The sequence below is a fragment of the Canis aureus genome, chromosome 31, assembly GCF_053574225.1.
Source record: "Canis aureus isolate CA01 chromosome 31, VMU_Caureus_v.1.0, whole genome shotgun sequence".
Taxonomy (NCBI): domain Eukaryota; kingdom Metazoa; phylum Chordata; class Mammalia; order Carnivora; family Canidae; genus Canis; species Canis aureus.
The window spans coordinates 38,410,985-38,433,529 of record NC_135641.1 but is presented as its reverse complement, the minus strand read 5'-3'; the positions used below and the strand labels follow the sequence as shown (position 1 = coordinate 38,433,529).

General features: G+C 37.3%; 1 protein-coding gene and 1 long non-coding RNA gene across 15 annotated transcripts in view; both read left to right on the top strand.

Annotated features, from left to right (window-relative positions):
* The window catches only part of MECOM (MDS1 and EVI1 complex locus), a 552,464-nt gene extending 544,442 nt beyond the window's left edge, over positions 1-8,022 (top strand). For 13 of the 14 annotated variants that reach the window (XM_077880235.1, XM_077880234.1, XM_077880233.1 and 10 more), the window contains 3 exons: positions 1,498-1,734; positions 2,569-2,752; positions 6,394-8,022. In XM_077880235.1, the coding sequence (XP_077736361.1) occupies positions 1,498-1,734; positions 2,569-2,752; positions 6,394-6,528 (556 nt within the window). In that variant the 3' untranslated portion in view covers positions 6,529-8,022. The remainder of the gene's footprint in view (positions 1-1,497; positions 1,735-2,568; positions 2,753-6,393) is intronic. The other variant, XM_077880241.1, reaches the window with a different exon arrangement.
* Positions 8,023-14,718: 6,696 nt separating this feature from the next.
* Positions 14,719-21,207, top strand: LOC144302257 (uncharacterized). Its single transcript, XR_013369097.1, has 3 exons — positions 14,719-14,914; positions 16,672-16,784; positions 21,035-21,207. It is a non-coding gene; the product is annotated as an uncharacterized LOC144302257 (long non-coding RNA).
* The last annotated feature ends 1,338 nt before the right edge of the window (positions 21,208-22,545 follow it).

Below are 22,545 nucleotides of genomic sequence, written 5' to 3'. Positions count from 1 at the left end.
TCATTTTTTTAAATTTATTTTTTATTGGTGTTCAATTTACCAACATACAGACTCATTATTTTTTTACATGGGGAAAGGGATGGGGTACATTGCTGATACTCCATTATGCTGATCTCGCATAATCTGAGAAATAATTCCATTGAATGTGAATGGCATACATTTCTGTAGCAAGAACTTAAATTTCAACAAGCTTTCTGAACTTAGGGAAGTGCCTTAACTTCCCAGGTCATATATCCTTAAAAAGAGTGGGTTAGGAGGAGATACTCTAGTCCAATGCATTTGTAATCAAGTTGGAACTAAGTTAATTTTGACTTTTAAATATTACAATGAAACTTAAATTCAATTTTTACATTCCTTTTTTTTAAAAAAAATTTATTTATTTATTTTAGAGAGGGCACAAGCATGGGGAGGGAAGGGGGCAATCAGACTCCGTGCTGAGTGTGGAACCCTACGTGGGGCTTGATCTCACAACCCTGAGATCGTGACCTGAGCCAAAACCAAGAGTCGGATGCTTGCCCGACTGAGCCACCCAGACTCCCCTCAATTTATACATTCTTTATGTTTATTTTAAAACCTGAGAAAATTGTCCTACTTTTCTCAGTGCTCTCAAATGTGTTAAATTGGGACTTCTGTGTAATTAAACTCTTTTTTTATATATAATTAAACTTTTGAAACACATAATACTATCTTTGGAACCACCAACTAGAGTATTACAAGTGACTTTTAAAATATTTAAAATATAATAAATATTCTTCTGTATCACATCAGACATGCATGCTAAGTAAGCTTCGAAAGATACTTGCCCAATTGCATTTTTAGATAACTACCCACCTCAATGTTCTTCTGGGAAACAGAGAACTTTTTTTTATATTCAGACCCTCAAGGATAATTTGAAGACAGTACAAATAAGTGAGCTCTCAATCACTTCCAAGTTTGAACAGGATGTCTAAGTGGCATATACCACAAATGTCACCTAGAAATATCAAATACCGGTAGGTCCCTGGGAGCTATTTTAACATTTTCGTTGAACCTTAGATTCACTTTAGGCATGTGTGTTGAGGTTTTTGTCAATGTTGTTCAGGGATATGAATTTTCCAAAAACCTATTTTTTTAAATGGTGGGCACTTCTATGATAATTAGGTAACATTACGTAGAGAAAACATATGTAACATATGTATGCCTTTTATATTATATATAATGATATCATTTATCAGGCAAAGGTCTGATAAGAAATAGGAGCCTGAGACTGTTTTTCCGGTTGTGCCAGAAGCTCCATTTATCCTCTGAGTAATCACCCAATTATTTTTTTTCTTTATTTTCTCATTTGTGAAGTTACATTATTTTCCCAAGGCTGCCATAAGGCATAAACAATAAAAATGTGCTATAAGAGTGCTGAAACTCTAAACTGTTGTTGGGAAGACATGATAAGAGAACAAACTGCATGTTTAAAAATGAAACCAATCATTGGGCCTGTTTCTTTCCTTATGCTTTTGAAAGAATGAATGGCAGTCATTTTAAGGATGAGAAGACTTTGGTGACCGGTCAGAACTCAGATTTGCTGGATGATGAAGAAGTAGAAGATGAAGTGTTGTTAGATGAGGATGATGATGACAACGATATTACTGGAAAAACAGGAAAAGAACCAGTGACGAGCAATTTACATGAAGGAAACCCTGAGGATGACTATGAGGAAGCCAGTGCCCTGGAGATGAGTCGCAAAACGTCCCCAGTGAGGTGAGCGCCTGGGATGACATCAGTACACAAGCAGGAGTAGATACATATATGGGTGTAATTCCATTAAGGCAGTATTTCAGGATGCAGGAGTTGATGAGTAATTAGCCATAAACAGTAAATTTGAATTAGCAGGGCATATTTAGTGGATGAATCCTGAATAGGTGAAAACAAGGTAGCCATCAACATAATCCACAAGAATACAAATGTGTCGGTGTTTGTGGGACCCTGATTGACCTGAGATGGGAAGTTTAAATGAAAATCAGTTGAGTACCCAGACATTTATTTAGACTCTACCTGTAAAACCCAAAGGAAAATAGAGATTTCGACATTATCTATTTCATTCAAAAATCTGGTGCGTTATCAGCCAAATATTATTGAGATAAATTTCATTAAATTTGGTATATATGTAATCTCTATAGGTAGGTTTTTAAATGGAAAAAAACTAACCAAATAGTTACGTTCATAGGAATATTTTCATATGGATAGTGGATGCTCACTGAATATTATTATCGTAACTGGCTTTATTTTAAATGGAAATTACAAACCTACAAATTGCGTCTCCACAGCATTGCTGACTCCACATCATTGACTTTAACTCTGCCTCTTATATACACTTGCTTTCGTTATGAAAAATCTTAAAACAAGTATGTTTTTAAGATCTAATATTTGTGGACACTTTAAAGAACCCAATAACTGATGCATGCTTCTTTATAACTGCAACTATAATATGAAGTTTGACAGCTGTATCGATTCCGATGAAAAGTGATTTGGTTGGATAACAAACTGAAGAAGGAAAAAAAAAACCCTCTGTGCTTTCCCATTGGTTCATTTTAGGTATAAAGAGGAAGAATATAAAACTGGACTTTCTGCTCTAGATCATATAAGGCACTTCACAGATAGCCTCAAAATGAGGAAACTGGAAGATAATCAATATACTGAAGCTGAGCTGTCTTCTTTTAGTGCTTCCCATGTGCCGGAGGAACTTAAACAGCCGTTACACAGAAAGTCCAAATCACAGGTACATATTTTCCTGCAGCACAGCATCACGGTGACAGTGTGCCTCCGACGCCAACAGGCAGAGAGAGTCTACCTTGTCAATATTCTAGAATCCGAACAGGTTCAGATGCTTTACCCAAAACGTTCATACCTTGACCGAATCCCACGTGGTTAACCAATACAGTAATGAGCATGGATGCACTCTGCACAGAAGCTTCCATGACAAACCTCCTCCTCCAGTAACCTTTCCTTTATTTTGTAATTCTCTTACTTCTGCAGAGATAGTCCACACTGTTTGCACCTATTTCTATATTACTTCAGAATGATTTTCTAATTGCTTTGCATCTGTAATTTTTGTCAACCAAATATTGACAAATTATCTGTCAATGTTTTCAGACTGCTGGAAAGTGAATCCTGCCCTCTGTTTTTTGTTTTGTTTTGGTTTCTTTTGGTCCCTCACTGTACCTAGTTGATTAACAAGTCATCTGATTCTAACGTTCAGGAGCAAACTGAGGATCAGAGATGAAACGAGTTGCCAAAAGTCTACAGCAACTTACCAACAGATCTGGAAATGAAACATATTAAGTTTGAATTGAATGAATGAATGAATGAATGAATGAATGAATGGTACTCAAGTTCCTTGGGCTCTACGGCATTCTGTGGAAATGAAAATAAATCCATTTAAGATCCCTAAATGCCAATTAAGAGAGCCTCAGTTCTTTTATTGTAAAATAAAGGAAGTCGGTATTTTCCGCCGATGTCCACACTCAACCAGATTGTTCGTTTCATTCAGGCCAATTACAAAAAAATAAATAAATAAAAAGAGGAAGAATGGAAACTTTCTGTTATTACCATATTTTTTGGTCACTTTGGCCCAATTGTTTGATCTTGAGCCCATTTTGGAGGTGGCCTGACATATCAAACCATGTGACTCCATTGGCTTGTACATTTGGAAATGATTTCCTATTTGGCTGAGATGTTTTGGGCTGCTCTTAGCAGCAAATGTGGTCGTCTCTCAACTAAGGTGGGAAAAGCATTGTGCCAGTGGGATAATACAGATTTTTAAATATCAGTCAATTCAGTAAAACTCTTATGATACCCTCTATGGTAATAGGTAAAATGAATGTTCTTTGTGAGTTGAAGTAGAAGCAGCCAGCCTCAGCACTGGAGTTGCCAGCTATGTGAACTTGAGAACATCATTTCATGGCTGTGGGTATTGTAGAATGGGGTGACTGGAGGACATATCTAAGATCCCTTCCTACAGTATGAATCAATGGGGTTAAAAATTAATTGTTCAGTTTCTAACATTAAAAGTAAACTCACCATCATAGACATCTCGTTTTTACCTGGACATAACCATTAGAGGTAGCTAGCATTTTTTTTTTTTGAACCTTTGGTATCCCATTCTTTCTTCCTAATTGATCCGAGAGATCCTTGGGGATCCAGGCTTTTTTTGTTTTTTTTTAAAAAAATTTTTTTTTAATTATTCCACCAAAATGCTTATAAGACACACTACCTAAAAATTCCTGAAACTGTCAGCAGTGATTGAAAGCAGAAGGGTCAGAGAACCTAGAGATAATAGACGTGATATATTTCAGTACCGGCCTTGTGACAGCAAGTCCCATCAGCAGAAATACTAGCGTTTTGCACTAACTCATATTTTTCATGTTACTTGATCACGTTATATATATCAGTTTAACAAATGGTCAAGCCTTTTGGCAAACTGACTTTATTTCATGAGACTTTTCATTCATTCATTCAGTTGTTCTTAACTGCCAGTCCCATGTGCAGGGCACTGATCTTGGTGGATGCAAATGTTTATTTTGATTACCAAAAAGCAAACATTCTGTATTTCCATTTCTAGAATCATACCATTTTCTAGAATCTGCATAGGGACAGATGATTCACTCAAAACACTCACATATTTCCTCTGTGATTTTTATATTGAATCCAAGATAGTTGAACGATACAACAGCGGCTGCATTCTGCATAGAATCCTCTTTGAAAACCCTATCCTAAAAATTAATTTCATGCTAATAGGTACTATTTATGTCTGGCAACCTATGTTAGTGCCTGTAATCCCTCATAGCCCTTGGAGGCATGTTTTCGTTGTTATGATCACCATTTGATACAAGGAAAGTGCCCTTGAAAGGCTAAGCAACTTGCCCAAGGTCACTAGTTGAAGGTCACAGGTTTGAAGGCAGGAATCCAAAATTTTCTGTATATTCTTTTTCGTTTTTCTAAATACTGGAATGGATTCTGTTAAAACACTTTCAGAACATTCTTTATCGTGATCTCTGCAAGTGGGTACATAATAAAAATAAAGTTCAATGCTCACCTCACTCCTATTTGAAACTCCTCAGAGAACAAGGACTGTGTGTTGTCTATCATTGATTCCCTAGGACCTAGCACAGGGCCTGGCGTAGAGTAGATGCTTAAGAAATATTTGTTATATGTCTGTTGGGATTTCGTAGAGGTCCAGAAGGCAAATTGCATACATAAAAGTCAAATGTGTACATTTAGAGCAATGACCCAGCAAATCAGAATCAGCCCACAAGGGCAGATTTTCTAACTGAATGCCATGATTACGGAAGAAACCACAGATTGGCCACATGTCTCAGCATGACTCTCAGAGATGAAATTCTGCTTAACAACAGAGGCATTTTGTCTTTGTTTACAGACAGTGGAATGTCTTTGGCAGGACTTTAATGATTCCACTTCAGCAGCATTTTGACAAGCAAGTTTAGCAATGGATGAGACCAACAATAGCAAATCAACAGTGAAAAGTTCACTCACAAGTCAAGACCAAACATTTTATTTGAATATTTTACTTGGCAGCAAAGGAGGGATTCTCTGAACAGTTATTTTGAATTGACATGATAATAGGGAAGAAAGAGCACTTCTTCACAGAGCATCGCCATGCCCCTTCTGTTTGGCAGACACTGGAGTACAAGTTGGTTAGAACATTGTTGGGTCTTGTGTTTTGTTTTATTTTTTGGTAGGGCTGGCTTGCTCTACCTTAGCTTTCAGGGTCTTTGGGTGTCAGCCTTGAATATTTCGAATGTGGAGGGAAACCAGAGAAAGGACATTGGATTACAAGCTGGGCACCAAATCAGTAGTTGTACCTCAGCCCCCTCCACTATCGAGTTGAGTGACTGGGCAAGGGGTGTCACCTTCGGTGCTCTGATATGAAGTGCACGAATCAGTGGGACTGTGGCCTCTACTAGACTCCAGTGCCACCCAGTGCCATCAAGGCAGGTCTATATCCTCTCCATATTTCCAGTTTCAGTCGTAAGCACGCGATAATGTTTTTGGCGAGTTGAACAAGTGCGTGAACAGTGGATGGAAGAGTGTATTCATGCTTGGGCAGGGGGATGACTCGTGTTTCTCAGTGGAGGCCCTGTTGACATTTTTGGTAGGACAGTTCATTTTTCCCCCCTGTAGAACATGTACCTTTGTAGGCCCTAGACACTGAAGGTCAGCAGTAGCATCACATCATTACAATGACCAAAAAGTTCCCCACGCTTTTCCAAACACATCCCTGAGCGACGCTCCTACTCCGAGTCCCTTCTCCTCCCTAACATTCACCAACAGCACAGTAGCCTTCAAATGAAAAGTGATGTTTTCCAGCGCCACTTACTGAGTCTCTCCTTTTTACCCCAGGCATATGCTATGATGTTGTCACTGTCCGACAAGGAGTCCCTCCATTCTACGTCCCACAGTTCTTCCAACGTGTGGCACAGTATGGCAAGGGCTGCAGCGGAATCCAGTGCCATCCAGTCCATAAGCCACGTATGACATTACCAAGGTCGACCAGAGTGGGACCAAGTCCAGTAGTAGCATGGCTCTTTCATCTAGGACTATTTAAAAGACTGCTGAGCAGAATGCCTTAGAAACCTGAAGGGTCACCCATGGAAAGTCTGGTGACCTTAAACTGAATGCTTAAAAAAAAAAAAAAAAGAAAGAAAGAAAGAAAAGAAAAAAGAAAAAAAAAGAAAGGAAAAGAAAGAAAGAAAAAAAGAAACTATTTATTCTCGATATTTTGTTTTGCACAGCAAAGGCAGCTGCTGACTTCTGGAAGGTCAATGCGACTTCACGTGCGATTCGGTGAGAATGAGCAACTTGCCGGGCAGGAGGCGCCCCTGGGTTGGCCCTGCCCTGGGCTGTGGGGGGCGCAAGGGCTGTGGGGAGGGCGGCATTGACACGAACGAACACTCCATGGAAACTGAATTCTTGTTTTGTCCAGGATCACCTGACACATGATTGGGAACAGTTGCTTTTAATTAGAGATTTAATTTTTTTTTCTCTTTGTTAAAGTTTTATGTAATTTAACCCTTTGAAGATGGAAGTAGTTGGATGAAATGCACACTCGATTGATTATTATAGAAACTGATAACAGGGAGTACTTGTTCCCCATTAACTTTTGCCTTCTTAAGTACATTGTTTAAACCTAGGGAAAAAGGGTATGTGTATATTGTAAACTATGGATGTTCCAGCGCTCAAAGAGGTTAAGTCAGTGAAGTAACCTGTTCATCACCAGTACCGCTGTACCACTACACTAATAAAATGTTTGCCAAATCCTTGTAATAACATCTTAATTTTAGACAATCATGTCACTGTTTTTTAATGTTTAATTTTTTTTTGTGCGTTGCGTGTATCATGTATTTATTTGTTGGCAAACTATTGTTTGTTGATTACAATAGCACTGTTCCAGTCAGCCACTACTTTCCGACGTCTGAGGCACACCCCTTTCTGAATTGCAAGGACCAAGGTGACTCGACCTGTGTATGGGAGTGCCACATGGTGTTTGGCTTTTCTTAACATTCCTTTTTTGTTGTTGTTTTGTTTTCCTTCTTAATGAGCTAAATACGAATAGATGCAACTTAGTTTTTGTAATACTGAAATCGATTCAATTGTATAAACGATTATAATTTCTTTCATTGAAAGCATGATTCTTCTGATTAAAAACTGTACCCCATATTTTATGCTGGTCGTCTGCAAGCTTGTGCGATGTTATGTTCATGTTAATCCTATTTGTAAAATGAAGTGTTCCAGACCTTATGTTAAAAGAGAGGTAAATAACAGACTGTATTCAGTTATTTTGCCCTTTATTGAAGAACCAGATTTGTTCTTTTTTTTTTCCTCTTTTGTTTGTTTGTTTGTAATCTCATTTTGAAATAATCGGCAAGTTGAGGTACTTTCTTCAAATGCTTTGTACAATATAAACTGTTATGCCTTTCAGTGCATTACTATGGGAGGAGCAACTAAAAAATAAAGACTTACAAAAATGGTTATTTTTCTCACTGTGTGATATTTTCTTCTTGTGCAATTTTAGTTCCTCTTAGGGATCCAATGATTTAAAGATATGATGTCTGGGGCTCTGATGCCCTGGTAGATACATGGAATGTAAAACATGTGTGTACATTGTTTTTGAGATGACATAAGGATAGACCCTGACCCACAGGGAGTTGGGATAGCTCTGACTCATTCTTCTGAACTTTCTCCATGTGGTGCAAAGTCAGGGCTCATATGCAACACCACAGGGTCCTGGGTCTTACTCCATGTCCACAGCATCCATTTGAGTTAGGACATGGAGCAACCTACCGTTTTTCTACTCAATTTTACACAGTACATCCTAAAAGTTGTTCTGATTTTAATTTTTGCTTTTAATTCCACAAATGCGGTTAACTGATTCATAGAACAAAGCAAAACAAAAACCCTTTAACTTTTCTCTATTCCTTCTATGTCTTTGTCCACATGCCGAATATCAGTTTTTACAGTTATAAGCAGAGTGTAGACATATTGTTGTGTTTTCTTTCTTTACTGTGACCAAAAATAAAGGCTTATTGTTACAAATTCTTCAAATTAATAATTTAGCAGTTGCCCCATATTCCATCAGGTTTGGTGTACTATAATTTCTTCAACTATTTCAATTTTGTTGAAAACTTAAGCTTTCTGATATTCACTAATGTAAGCAATGGAATTTTAATTTTGATGCACAAAATTGTTTCTGTGTGTTCATATATGTACATACAGGGTTGAAATGTGAGGAGGGGTATTTCCATATGGTAAATTCTCTGGTTAGGAAGTAATTATGAATTTTTTTTTTTTGCTCCTTAAATATGATGTCAATTGTTTTAGAATATGGGAATTCCATTTTGGCTGAGTATAGAGGTTCTAACAAGGCTTGAAGAATAAATAAGTATGACATATAGAAATAGGTCCAAACTAATTTCTCCATTCATTTACTCATTCGTAGCCACACTGCCAGATGCAAAGAGAATCTCCTCACATTCTTTCTAAATAGATGTCAGTAGTATAAGAATTAAATATATACAGTATAAATGTTGATTTTTTAAATAGAAAGTATATACAAGAAAAAACATTCAGGAAATCTAAGCTATAAATGTGGTCTATAAAGAGGGAGAAGAATCTAGTAATGGGGATGTAAGGAAAGTGGAGATCTGGAACATGCTGTGCATTTTTCTTTCTTTTAAAGAATATACCTATAAATTTTGAAGCAGTTTGAAACCTCTTAATGCCACTAAATTCTTGTTAGGCTTTGAGCAGGACATTTCAGTTGTTTGCTAATACTTAGTCCCTCCAAATTCCAAAAAGGCTTTCAAGCCTTACATTTCTACTGTTTTTTCCATTTGTTTCGCCAGCAGTCCTCCACCACGTGCCCCTATGGGGACTGGTGAGATACTGTGGAGACAGTATTGGATTTGGAAACCCCAAGGCCTGGGTTTGAGTTCTGGCTCCACTGCTCCACTGGCTCTGAGGTCTCAGGCAAATCACATAGCTCTCAAAATCTCATCTATGAAACCAGGATAATAATATTTGCTTCTGCTGCTACTGCACTGGGTTTCTGTGAATGTCAAAAATCAAAACACATTTTTGGAAATATTTGGTAAAAGTTCTGCACATGCAAATCATTTTATAATTTTCCTAGTTGTGATTAAGGACACATATGCATATATCTATACATATCCATATACATATGTGTGTCTACAGACCCACAAACACAAACACTATGCTAACAGAAAAACTTTAGGATGTAACAAATCTACTCTAGATTATAGAGAAGTAGACAGGGACGTTTTCTAGAAAAAGTAATGAGATATTTCTTAATAAATATGCATCTTTGAAAAATAAAGCTCAGTCCTTTGAAAACATGAGCTATTCAGTATACTAGTTGAGAGCTCTCAAAAAATTTAAGGACAGTTAAAGCATATTCAAAGAGCAGTCATATTCATATTTTTATTTTCAGATAATGTCCACCAACCAATCTTATTTCTGTACAGAATAAATGAGTTATCCGTCTTTTAACTGCCTGTTCTGCCAAGGTCTTGCTGGGAATGTGCACATCCATGACCTCAGTTGGCCATCACCATGGGCCTGAAGTAGGCAGCATTTCTTCTGTTTCACAGATGAGGAAACCGGAGCTTGGAGAGTTTAAGGACCTCGCTCAGAGTGAACCAGCTGGGAACTGGCTGGCTGAGATTCCAAGGGTGTCTGGCTCCTTGGCCTACTCTTAGCCAAGGGCCTCAGACCTCCTGATTTAGGCTCAGCTAATGAAAATCCAAAAAGGAATGTTCCAAATCAAAGAAATGTGCCCACAGAGAGTAACGCTGTCAGAGATGCAAATGTGCCCGGGAGACATGTAGGCGTCAGAGTGTTGGCTGTAAAGAGTTTGAAAGGTGAATGCCAAGCACTGCGTTCCAAGCTTTTTCTATTCAGGTTATCTCAAGTCAGAACCAGCAATACCAGTGCTTTTTTTGAACGGTCCTAAATGCTTCCTTAATGAGAGAAGAGCCTTAGTAATCTTGTTTGCAAATTCGTAGCAGGTGGCTTGAGTTTCCTCCTTACCCTTTTGGAAAAAAATGATTTACCCCAAACCTACATTTTGAAATTATTAACATGGAATGAATTAAGCCCTTTCTAAAATGGTTAGCAGACTCATCATGAGAGAAAGCAAATGTAGAAGCAAGTGCTGTTAAGAAGTTTGGAGAGCCAAAAAAAAAAAAAAAAAAAAAAGAAGAAGAAGAAGAAGAAAAGAAGAAGAAGAAGTTTGGAGAACCAGCCAGCTCTTACCCAAGAGATTTAGGCTGAGATTAAATTGTCTATTACATTTCCCAGAACCCATTTCTGATTATAAGAGACTGTCCTTGGTGCAACATATATTTAGAAAAAGGATGCAGGATGGCTACTACCAAAAAAAAAAAAAAAATTAGAAAATAACAAAGGCTGGTGAGAGGGTGGAGAAATTAGAACCCTCGTGCACTGCTGGTAGGAATGTGAATTGGTGTGGGCACTATGAAAAACAGTATGGAGAGTCCTCAAACAATTAAAAATAGAACTGCCTATGATCCAGCAATCCCACTTCTGGTCAGATACCCAAAAGGAGTTCAAAGCAGGGTCTCAAAGAGATATTTGTACACTCATGTTCGCAACAGCCAGAGTGGAGACAACCCAGTGTCTGTCGATGGACAAACAAACAATATGTGGTATATAGATACAATGGAATATTATTCAGTCTTTAAAAAGGAGATTCTGATATATGCTTATAATATGGATAAATCTTGAGGATATCATGCTAAGTAAAATAGCTAGCCATAAAAGACAGATCCTGTATGATTCCACTCAAATGAAGTACCTAGAATTGTCAAATTTATAGAGATAGCAGAATGGCCATTGCCAGTGGCTGGGGACAGAAGGAATGGGAGTTGTTTAATTGATACAGAGTTTCAGTTCTGCAAGATAAAAAGAGGTTCAGAGATTCATTATATGACAGTGTGAATGCACTTACCACTGCTGAATTGTACCGTTAAAAGGGTTAAGAAAATAATTTATATGAGGTGTTTCTTACTATAATTACAAATAAAATAAAATCCTGCTCTACCTACAAGTTTCTTTAAGCTGAAAGAATCTGTTTGCAGAGAAGCAAATTACCAGGGAGAGAGAAAGCTGAGGAATCAGGCCTAGGACATAATCCAGAACGAGTCAGTGAGCCACCTCTTAGGCTGTTATCACCAAGATGAATCAACTACCACTATATTCAGTCTTTCTTGTCACTCTGTGTCCAGGTTAAAATTCTAGGGATAGGCCATGAAATTGGCCCTACTCGAAACTCTACTTGATCAGAGCACCATTAAATACATCTAAAGGTATGGGGCACAAAAGGCCAGTTCCCGTGTAACTAAATTGAGAGACTCCTCACAAATAAGTGGGAATGAATGAAGGATTTCAAAAACAAGTAATCTTCATACCACTTGATGATAAGAAAACTAACCAATATGTAAGGAACAATATTTTCAGGGATGGACACAGGATTTGGTAACCTTAAGCGTCATCAGAGGGATAACTCGACAGCATGTACAAAATTAGGACTACTCCAGAAAACTGAAGGACGTACAATCCTCACAGGAATAATTGTTCCAGAAAATTCTTCACGTGAAGATTATTGTTGTCGTGTGTGTGTGAGTGTGTGTGTGTGTTTGTTTTTAATGCTCCAATCATGACTCCTGTTGACAGTTCTACCAAGATTGCCAATAAAATTGTAGCCAAGTAGCCATGGGTTAACCAGAATGAAAGCAGACTGATTCATAAAAGGATTTGCAAACTTCTATGGGATGCATGCAATAATCGCAGTCAGTAAGAACCCGAAGTGTTTGAATCAAAAGCACTTAGTAAATCAATGTCTAGAAAGGAAATCAGAAACCATTCTAAATTTTTAAAGCAGAGAGGGATTTAAGGCAAATGGTTGCATTAAAATTCACTAGAAGCTCTGAAAGAGCAAAAGGAAGAATAGAATGTAAACCAGAGACCAGGATGTGGCCTGCGCCTCTCCCCTCTTCTCCCCCAGAGTCATGGGAGCATAGCTAATGATGCCGGTGCAGCTCATAATGCGCCTCCACTGTGGCTGCTGAAACCTCTGGTGCTGCCACTTAGGGAGTCAGCCTTCCTGCTGTTTCTCACTTCCCACCAGTGCCTTCCACCACACCTCAATAGAAGCCAGATGAGGAATGAGCTTTACCAGCGTCCGGGCCCCAGTAAAACAGAGGAACAGTGGGAATGGTGCTGACTACCAACAGACCATATCTGATATAGGACCAGCTAAACTGGACATACATACTAGATTAGTGGAGAAATCCTCCGCTAGCTTCCCATTGGTCTTAGAATGGCTATCAACATACCAACATGGCCTCCAGGACCCTCCAAGACCCACCTTCCTCTTTATGCCTACCTCTCTACTCTGGCCCCACTTGCCTGCCTCAAACATGCCAAATGACTCTCAGTCACCAAATTCAACTTCACTTTTAAGGATTTCACACATGGCAGTCTGTAAACTTGGAACACTCCTCTCTTGTCTCTCAATGGGGAACCACCCCACAAATGCATTCTTAGTTGATTAACTTACTCTTCAGATTTTAACTTACCTGTTACTTCTTCAGAGGAACTTTTCCTGAAACCTTCTACTCTCCTCTATTAATGTAAATGAGCAGTCCTGTGGTAGTCTCCCACCAAACCATTTATTACATATTTCATGCACCTGTTACAGTTTGTAACTGTATTCATAGCCATGAATAACTTAAGATCTCTCTTCCTAAAATCTTAAGATCCATGAATGTACTATGTCTGCTTTGATCAGTGCTATACCTCCAGTGACAAGCACGGAGTATGGCACAATGTGACTACTCTATACGTTTTTTTTTTCTACATACATCTTATTAAATTAATGGACAAATAAATGAGTTGACTGAAAGGATGTATATCACACCAATGTCAGCGGTTACCTCTAAAATTGAAGTTGAAAAACTAATTTTTTATACTATAGGGTTTTATTTTAATGCTTTCAATAAGAACACATTTTTCTGTTTAAAAAAAAATCTTTTTTTGAATATACCTCTTGATTAGGAGACTCCCAATTCTAAAAATTCATCCTGAGAAGCTAGTTAGCATTACACACTCATATTTGTATACATGGATGTTCATTAAAACGTCAATAATCAAAAGTTATTATCAGCATAGAAGTCAAACAAAAGAGACATGTGGAGGTCAGCTGCTGTGTTTGCATGCCCATGGTTAAGAACCTGGACAGAAAGTCCTCACATATGAAATGAACAATCAAGTTATGGTTGGCTGAAACATTTTACTAGTTGGTAGAATTATGCATGAATTTTATTTGTCTTCTGTTTTTTTCTTATTTCCATTTTTACATTATCTAAAAATAAATGTGGTACTTTTTAAATAGGAGGAGCATTATTATAAAAACAAGCAAAAAACTTTCTTGCAAATTAAGTAAATAATACAAAGAGAACAAAAAAGAGGTCTTATCCAAGAGAGTGACGTGGGTGAGTTGGTTGAGGTCAACCTGCCCAAGATACAAGTGACAACAGGAAGATCTACAAAGATTAATGATGGTTTTATCCAAGGTCCAAGGTCACACAGCTGGTTGGAAGTCCAAACCCACTGCTTTCTGGAACACTATGGTGTGAACCATCATCTCAGGAGGAGTAGGGTATGAACACAGTGAGGTAAAATCCTGGTATTTGACAGGGAGCTTGGGTCGAGGGTTTTTATAATGAGTTCAAGTGTTAGATTATATCCAAATATGTTCAATTCGATACCATGCCCCTGGACCCTATTTGAACTTGTTTTTTATGTGTTATAACACAAAAAAAATGTCTTGAAGGCTATAAAGTTACAATACACACTAAAATTATTATTATTTTTTTACACACTAAAATTAAAGTTACAGTACCTGTTTCCCATATGTTGATTAATGTTCATTTCATTTCAATTTGAGACTCTAACTACTCATTGGAAATCGGGCTCCTCGAACTAAGTGAATGGTGATGAGCCCATATAGGCAAGAAAGGAGTGGTCAAAGGCATCTTGTGTCAAAATCATGCTCCAGTTTGACATCTTAGAAGACAAAATTGACTTTTAATATTTTCTCTACATTATTGCTCTGCAGGATAACATTTTGGCTTCTTCCAGGAGCATCTTTAAATCAGAGTAAATAAATTGGAAAAACAAAGAATCAGAGATTTCCCCAAAGAAGCAAAGTTAACAAGGCTAGCAGGAGGCCAGCTAGTGTCGTGACCTTGTTAAAAAATATCTCCTCACCACCACCATTAAAGTCATCTTGGTCTATATAGTCACATTCTTTTCACGTAAGGTAAGATTTTTCTAGAAGCAAGGACATATTAAGTGATTTTGGTCAGTATCATTGTGAATTAGTGAATCGATCCTTTTCTCTGTGGTAGCAAGGAGTGGGGATATTTTCCAAAGAGGTGGGAGTGGGGTGAAAACAGAAGGTAAGGGGACAGATTGGAGGCTCTTTCTGAATGGAGAGCCAGGGTCAGCTGAATCAGAGAGGGTGCAGCAGTCTGAGCATTCTGTTTACCTGGGAGGGGAGAAGGTACCAGAAGGGCAAGTGGAGAGTGCAGGCTTTTTGTTTTGCTTTGCTTTGTCAAGGACCAATTCTTGCATCAAAGTTCACTTGCTAAAAACAAAAGTTGTGAACTAGGGTCTTCCACTGGACAGATTAGAAAGAAAATAACAGAAGAATAAATTGGGAACCTCAATGAAGAATTTTTGATAAATAATTTATTGTGATAGAAATATTCAATTAGCTCTCTGTTTGTTAACTTCTTTTGAACAATGACAACAAAAAATATGGATAAAGACTTGTAGGGGCACCTGAGTGGCTCATTTTGATAAGTGTCTGCATTCAGCTCAGGTCATGATCCCAGGGTCCTGAGATCCAGCCCCAGGTCAGGCTCCCTGCTCAGTTGTTAACTGGGGAGTCTGCTTCTCCCTCCCTTTTGCTGCTCCCCCTGTTTGTGCTTTCTTGTGTGGCTCTCTCTGTCAAATAAATTTAAAAAATAGTCTTTTTTTTAAGGATAAAAACTTGCATTATTTAACTATGAATTTCTTCAAAATGGTCTTTTTGGAAAAGCATCCCCCTGTTAGTATTACTAATTTAGTGCCCATCATTATATAAAAATGGGTGACACTTTCCTTATTGTTCTTTTGTGTACTTGAAATCCATACTTTTCCTCTTTGCAGTCTTTCAGTAAGTCCAATACATTTTGCAGAATTAACTAAAAAGTAGTTTCTAGCTCTATTCATTTTCTCCTAGAATGCCATCTAAAGATATAAAAAAATTAAAGAATAACTAGGGAAAATGGGATTTTTTCAATTAATATTTTAATATTCAGAAAAGATTCAGAACTATCTCCTAGGCTTGATTGGCTACCACAGGTTTTGCAAAGGCAGCAGCAACACCGAGAGAAAAGATGGGAAATCTTAGCATTTTTGCCACAAACTAGCTGTGTGATCTCATGGAAGAACAGTGGTTCCCAAATTTAAACCATTATCACTACTTTTTCACTATATCTCTATACCATCAGTATCGTTAAACTTAGCATTTTTCCATCTTGATTCATTTTTTTCTTTTAAGAGAACATGACAATAGAAAGCTACTCTCCATAAATACCACTTAATCATAAAAATAAGCACAATGAAAACCTATAATATTATTAGATTTTAACAAGTTACTTGCGGTTGACATATTGCTTCTGGAGCATACTGAAAAACATACATTTCTTTTTTAAAATATTTATTTATTTATTCATGAGAGACACAGACTGAGAGAGAGAAAGGCAGAGACATAGGCAGAGGGAGAAGCGGGCTCCTCGCACCGAGCCTGATAAGGGACTTGATTCCAGGACCCCAGGATCACGCCCTGAGCTGAAGGCAGGTACCCAACCGCTGAGCCACCCAGGGGTCCTGAAAACCCACACTTCTGCTAGAGATGTCCACATAACTAGTTCCATCTAATGAATGGAGAGAGAGGTATACATAGCACTTCTGGGCCAAATAATTTAACAACAGTACTTTCTATTTTCTTCCTCTCATGTGGCAAAGAAGAAAGCTGTAGGATTTACCACCTGCAGCAATAAGATAGTAGAGCCTTAGCCCTGGTTCTTCAGAAACAGTGGCACAGACCTGCTTCCATTCTGAACACTACTACATCCAGTAAGGTATGAACTTAGATTAAGAACTATACTTTGGGGACACCTGGGTGGCTCAGTGTTGAGGGTTTGACTTTGACTCATGATCCCGGGGTCCTGGGGTGGAGTCCTGCATCAGGGTCCCCGCAGGGAGTCTGCTTCTCTCCCTCTGATTATGTCTCTGCCTCTCTGTGTCTCTCATGAATAAATAAACAAAATCTGTAAAATATTTTGATTAGCTCAGACATTGAGACTCTAGGTGTCTTAACCTATTTTGATTAAGACAACACTGTGGCCTGCCTAAGACTGTGGTGTCTTTGTCTACTTGCTCTTTATTAAAAAGGGGGAATATTTGGAATTATGAAAGATGTTAGAGAAATATGAGCTCTAATTTCAGACTTTCTTCTTGAGAATAATAAAAAATTTAAGAATAATTAAAATAAGAACGATTTTCTTTCATGTACTTCAAATCTATCCCTATGCCTTGAAATACACTGGGCAAAATATGCTCTCATTGATCCTTATTTCCCTGATCAGAGAAATAATGGAAAATAATGTTACATGACATCATACAATGTAGCACACAGATATTTTGAACAGCAAGTATTTATTTTGCGCTATTCTAGGCTCTGGGGGACATAGGAAACAGAACATATCTTGGCTGAGGCAAGCCTCTGAGCTTATGACATTCATGTAGAGACCTGAATGGTGGAGAAAAGTCCTCCATGAAGGAATGATCGAGGTGAACTGAGTAGCAGTTCAGAAGGAGCTTGTGTAAAAATCCTCAGACACCCTGATATGAGCAGCAAAAGAATGGAACTGGGGAAACCAGATAAACTAGGGAAAAGAAGTGAAGTGTCTCAGTTGGATTATGTTTTAGAGGGAGAGTCAAGAAAACTTACTGATGGTTTGGCCTATGGAGTTTTTTGAATAGTATCTAAAATAATAATTATCATTTATTAAATTCTTAGTATATATTTAGCACTAGGATAATGCTTTTATTTCTTTTAACCATCACATAATCTTATACATGAGAGAGACAGTATTATCATTGCCACTTTATCACCTGGGAAACTGAAGCTAAAGAGGTTAAGAAATTTACCCCGGATTAACCATTAAGTTCAAAAAAGAGCTGGGAACCCACCCAGGTATATCTGACCCCAAAGGCTGTGAACTCTATCACTTTTCATTCTGATGACAAGGGATGCTGTTTCACTTTTCCACCAAATAACCAGCAATTACATTTTTCTATATCAATTGAATCCTGTTCTTTGTGTTTTGAATATTTGGAATTTGCTCACGAAGACAGCCTAAGATATCCATGTGCTTAGGATTTTGCCTGTGTAAACAGAATACTTTGCAGAGGAATGCAAGGGTTGAGGGTTGCATGAACAGCCCAGCTATGCAGAGTAGGATGGATGCCACTTAACTTTGAACAATTACTCACATATGTCTTGAGCATGAAAACTATTTGTTGGTTTCCTACAATTATCCATGGAACAGTGCAAGGTTCTGGGTCACTTCATGGTAGGTGGTTGCTTTCCAAACAAAGTCATTTCTGTGTGTACATGGGTTTGTGTGAGCACGAGGGGGCAGGGAGGGAACGAAGAGGGGCAAATGAAAAAATAGATGGATTAGAAGTTCACTAGTGGCATGTGGCACCATCAAAGTTGGCTTTGCAGTTAATTGCAGTAAAATGTGTTGTAGTAAGAGGAAGTGCAGCACAAAATGGTTTGAACCAGACACGTATAGATAAGGATTGCAGCTCTGTTATTAGCTAATGCGTTACTATGGAGGGGGATATAGTAGTTATTACATAGCAGGGGAAAGGAGAGCAAATATTTGATGCATATGAAGAGTTTGGTACATAACCCATGTTCAAGTAACAGTAAATGGTCCTATATTGAGTTTCACTGCAATCTCTCCTGGTTTTTTTTTTAATTTTTGTTTTTTTATTCATCTTTTTGCATAGACTGTATCTGCTCGTGGTAAAAACTCAAAAGTTATAAAAGAAATTATAATAAAATATAAATTTTCTTTCTTCTCTTGTGTCCAAGAGAAAACATGGTTCTCCTTCACAAATGAATCCTGTTATAAGATTCTTAATTATCTTTTCAGAAGATGTGCATATTACTCCTTTTAGTTCTCCCTAAAAGAGAACGGTAGCATACTACATACTCCTGGATCTTTGAAATTTACTTTACCTTAGAGATTGTTGCGTACAAGTTCAAATAGAGTTCTCTTCTTTCTTTTCTCCTTTTCCCTTCCTCTTTGTCTTCTTCTCCTTTTTCAAGTATGGAATATCCCATTTTATCATAATTTGATCAGCCAGTTTATTTGAATAAACATGTAGGGGTTTATCAAGTATTTCACTGTCGAGAACTTAAATGAATATCCTGGTAAAAAGTCACAAAATGGCACGGTCAAAAAGTATGAGCATTAGATTCATCTCTAAAGGGTTGTCATCAGTTTATATTCTCATCATTGTTTCCCCATACCAAAACATCAAATAATACAATATTTTGATCTTTGCCAATCTAAGATGATAAAATTTCTGTTTGTTTAGAAACTACTAATTTTTCTTTTTATGAAAAGTATGTTTAGTTATAGATTCCTTTCTTTTGTCTAGATTTTTATTGAGTTATTGATTTTGTTTTCTAAGAAGCTCTTTAATTAAATAAATAGCCTTTTACTTGTGATATTAATCATAATTTTAACATCATTTGGGATCTTCTGTTTCAACTTGCAGAGATTATTTCTGCAGTGAAATTCGTTGATGTTTTCTTTTTTCTTTTTTGATTTGCTCATATATAGATAGAAATTCCCATTCTAATTATTTTTAAATTTTGTTTTGTTCCATCCAGATTCCTTTTGTTATAAGGGATAACATAGGAACTCAATTTAGTTTTCCCAACACCGTTTAACAATAATTGACCTTTTTACAACTGACTTCAAATGCTGTCTTTTCATATAGTAGATGTCTATATGAATTTGGTTTATTTTGGGGGCTTTTACTCTTTCCAGTAATCAATTGAGAAGCCATTAACATGCTATTTTAATCAATATGGCTTTTTAATAAATATTATGGTAGGGTCAGAGTTATTTTGTATAATCATGTGAGTTGCACATGGCTCATTTTCAGAATCATTTTTTACGTAAACTATAGGGTTAGTGAAGGTACCTTATCTCTCACTTGCAGGAATTGTTCAGGGCATAGCCAACACAACTAATGAGCCAATCCCATGCAATTTTTTTAACTTTTACAGAATTTTCCAGCCATTACTGATTGCTTTTTTCTTTTTTTGAGGAATTTTAGAATCAGCTTTTAGAATTTCAATAATTCTTATTGGCCTTTTTTTTTTTTTAACTGGGACTCATTCAATTCACAAATTAATTTAGAATTGACGTCTATCTTACACCATGTCACAAATTAAAATCAAATCTAGGTGAATTGTATATCTAAAAGTAAAAGCTAAACAACAAAACTTGACATAACATATAGTTGGGGTATCTTCATGACTTTAATGTAAAGAAATTTTCTTAAGTGGGATGCAGGGTTCTAACTGAAAGGATAACTGGTTAGAATATTTTGTGCTCAGAATATATAATGCACCAATAATCAATAAGAAAAGGGATGGACAACCTCAATAGAAAAATAAGCAAGAGAGTTAATACACTTCACAAAAGATGGTATGTGAATATTCAATGACCTCAAAAATCAAGGAATACAAATTAAAGCTTTAATGAGATAAACTAAAATTAAAAAGACTAACATTATTAGGGGTTGATAAAACCTGGAGCAATGATAAGTTTCACATGTTACTAATGGGAGCACAAGTTGGTACAACCATTTTAGAAAATTGTTTAGGGATGACTGGGTGCTCAGCGGTTGAGCATCTGCCTTCAGCCCAGGGCATGATCTTGGAGACCCGGGATCCAGTCCCACATCGGGCTCCCTGAATGGAGGCTGCTTCTCCCTCTGTTTGTGTCTCTGCCTCTCTTTCTCTGTGTCTCTCATGAATAAAAATAATAATAATAATAATAATAATAATAATAATAATAATAAAATAAAAAATAAAAAAAGAGAATCATTTAAACATTATCTATGAAAATGGAGTACAAATACTTCCTGCTTTTTGAAAGTTCAGGTTAGGCCACTTTGCTTTTTCAAAATACCTACATTAGTACCTATTTCTGCTAACTAAAAGAAATCCAGAAAGGATTTTCCAGTTTTACAAAAAAAGGTGAAAATTGAATAAGACTCATTATTTGTTTTGCAGCGAGCCCTTATAGAGGCAGCACACACCGCCAGAAGTGAGAGTGGCACCAGCAAGCTCCTTCCTTAGGAACTATACTCAGCATCTCAGCATCAAGCTGCCATAGCTTTGCACTGTGTCTGTGAGCCTCTGTGCTTTTTGTGCGTTTGTTACCAAGAGGTGTCCTAAAGTATCAGAAAAACCTGAAAGCCTTTTGTGAGTCTGCGAATGCTAAAAAATTTCCAGTACAATTAATGGTAATTGCTTTTTTGTTGTAGTTCATTTTGGCTTACAAAAAGTTTTATAGGAATGCTCTACCTTCAGATAACAGGGGAAACTAGTATATGCTGTTCCTCATGAGTCAGCTACTCGACAGAAATATGTACACATATGTATCATAATTCATGTACGAATGTGTTCACAGCGGCATTATTCATAATAGTCCAAACTGTAAACAGTCCAAGTATCTATTAGCAGTAGAATAGATAAATAGACCAATGACTGTGGTATATGTAGATAGGTAAATACTATTTAGTGTTTAAAATTAATGATTGCAGCCACACGGGATAACATGCATGAATTTCATAAAACATAATTTTAAGAAAAAGAAGCTGGATGCAGGGCACCTAGGTGGCTCAGTTCATTAAACCTCAGACTCTCGATCTGGGCTCAGATCATGATCTTAAGGTCCTGGGATGGAGCCCCACAGTAGGCTCCCCACTCAGCAGGGAGTCTGCTTGTCTCTCCCTCCCTCTGCTCATCCCCCCCACTCATGCTTTTTACCCTTTCTCTCTCTTTCTTTTTCATAAATAATTAACCTTATAAAAAAAGAAGCTGGATGTAAGAGAACACTTACTGTATTATTTGATTTATGTAAGTTAAAAAAATGGGCACTACTGTTTATTGATAGTAGGAATGAGACTGGTGGTCGCTTTTGTACAGGAGGGAAGGATTCGTGACATGGGAAGTGGAAAAAGTGACTTCTGGTGCTAATATGTTCTATTTCTTGACCTAGGTGATGGTTACAGGGGTGCAGTCACTGTATGATGATTCCCTGAGGTAACACTTATGATATATGTCATTTTCTATTTGTGCATTAAAATACACATACATATGGGGCACCCAGGTAGCTTCAGTCGTTTCAGTGTCTGCTTTCGGCTTGGGTTGTGATCTCAGGGTCCTGGGATCCAGCCCCACATTGGGATCCCTGCTCAGCGGGGCAGCCTACTTCTCCCTCTTCTTCTGCCCCCTTTTCTGTTCATACTCTCTCTCTCTCTCTGTAAGTAAAGTCTTTAAAAAAATTTAAAAGTAGATATATATGTATTCATATATACACATATAGTTATAGGTTTTTACCTTAATCTGCTTATTATGAATTATTATTAACTTTTAAAAGTCAAATTACTTTATATACCTTATAATAAATATTTTTTAAAAATCCACTGGCCTCCTGACTCTCTTTTTATGTTTTCACATGCACATCATTTTAACTCCTTTAGGTGTTTAAATACTCATTTGTATTATTTAAAAATAAT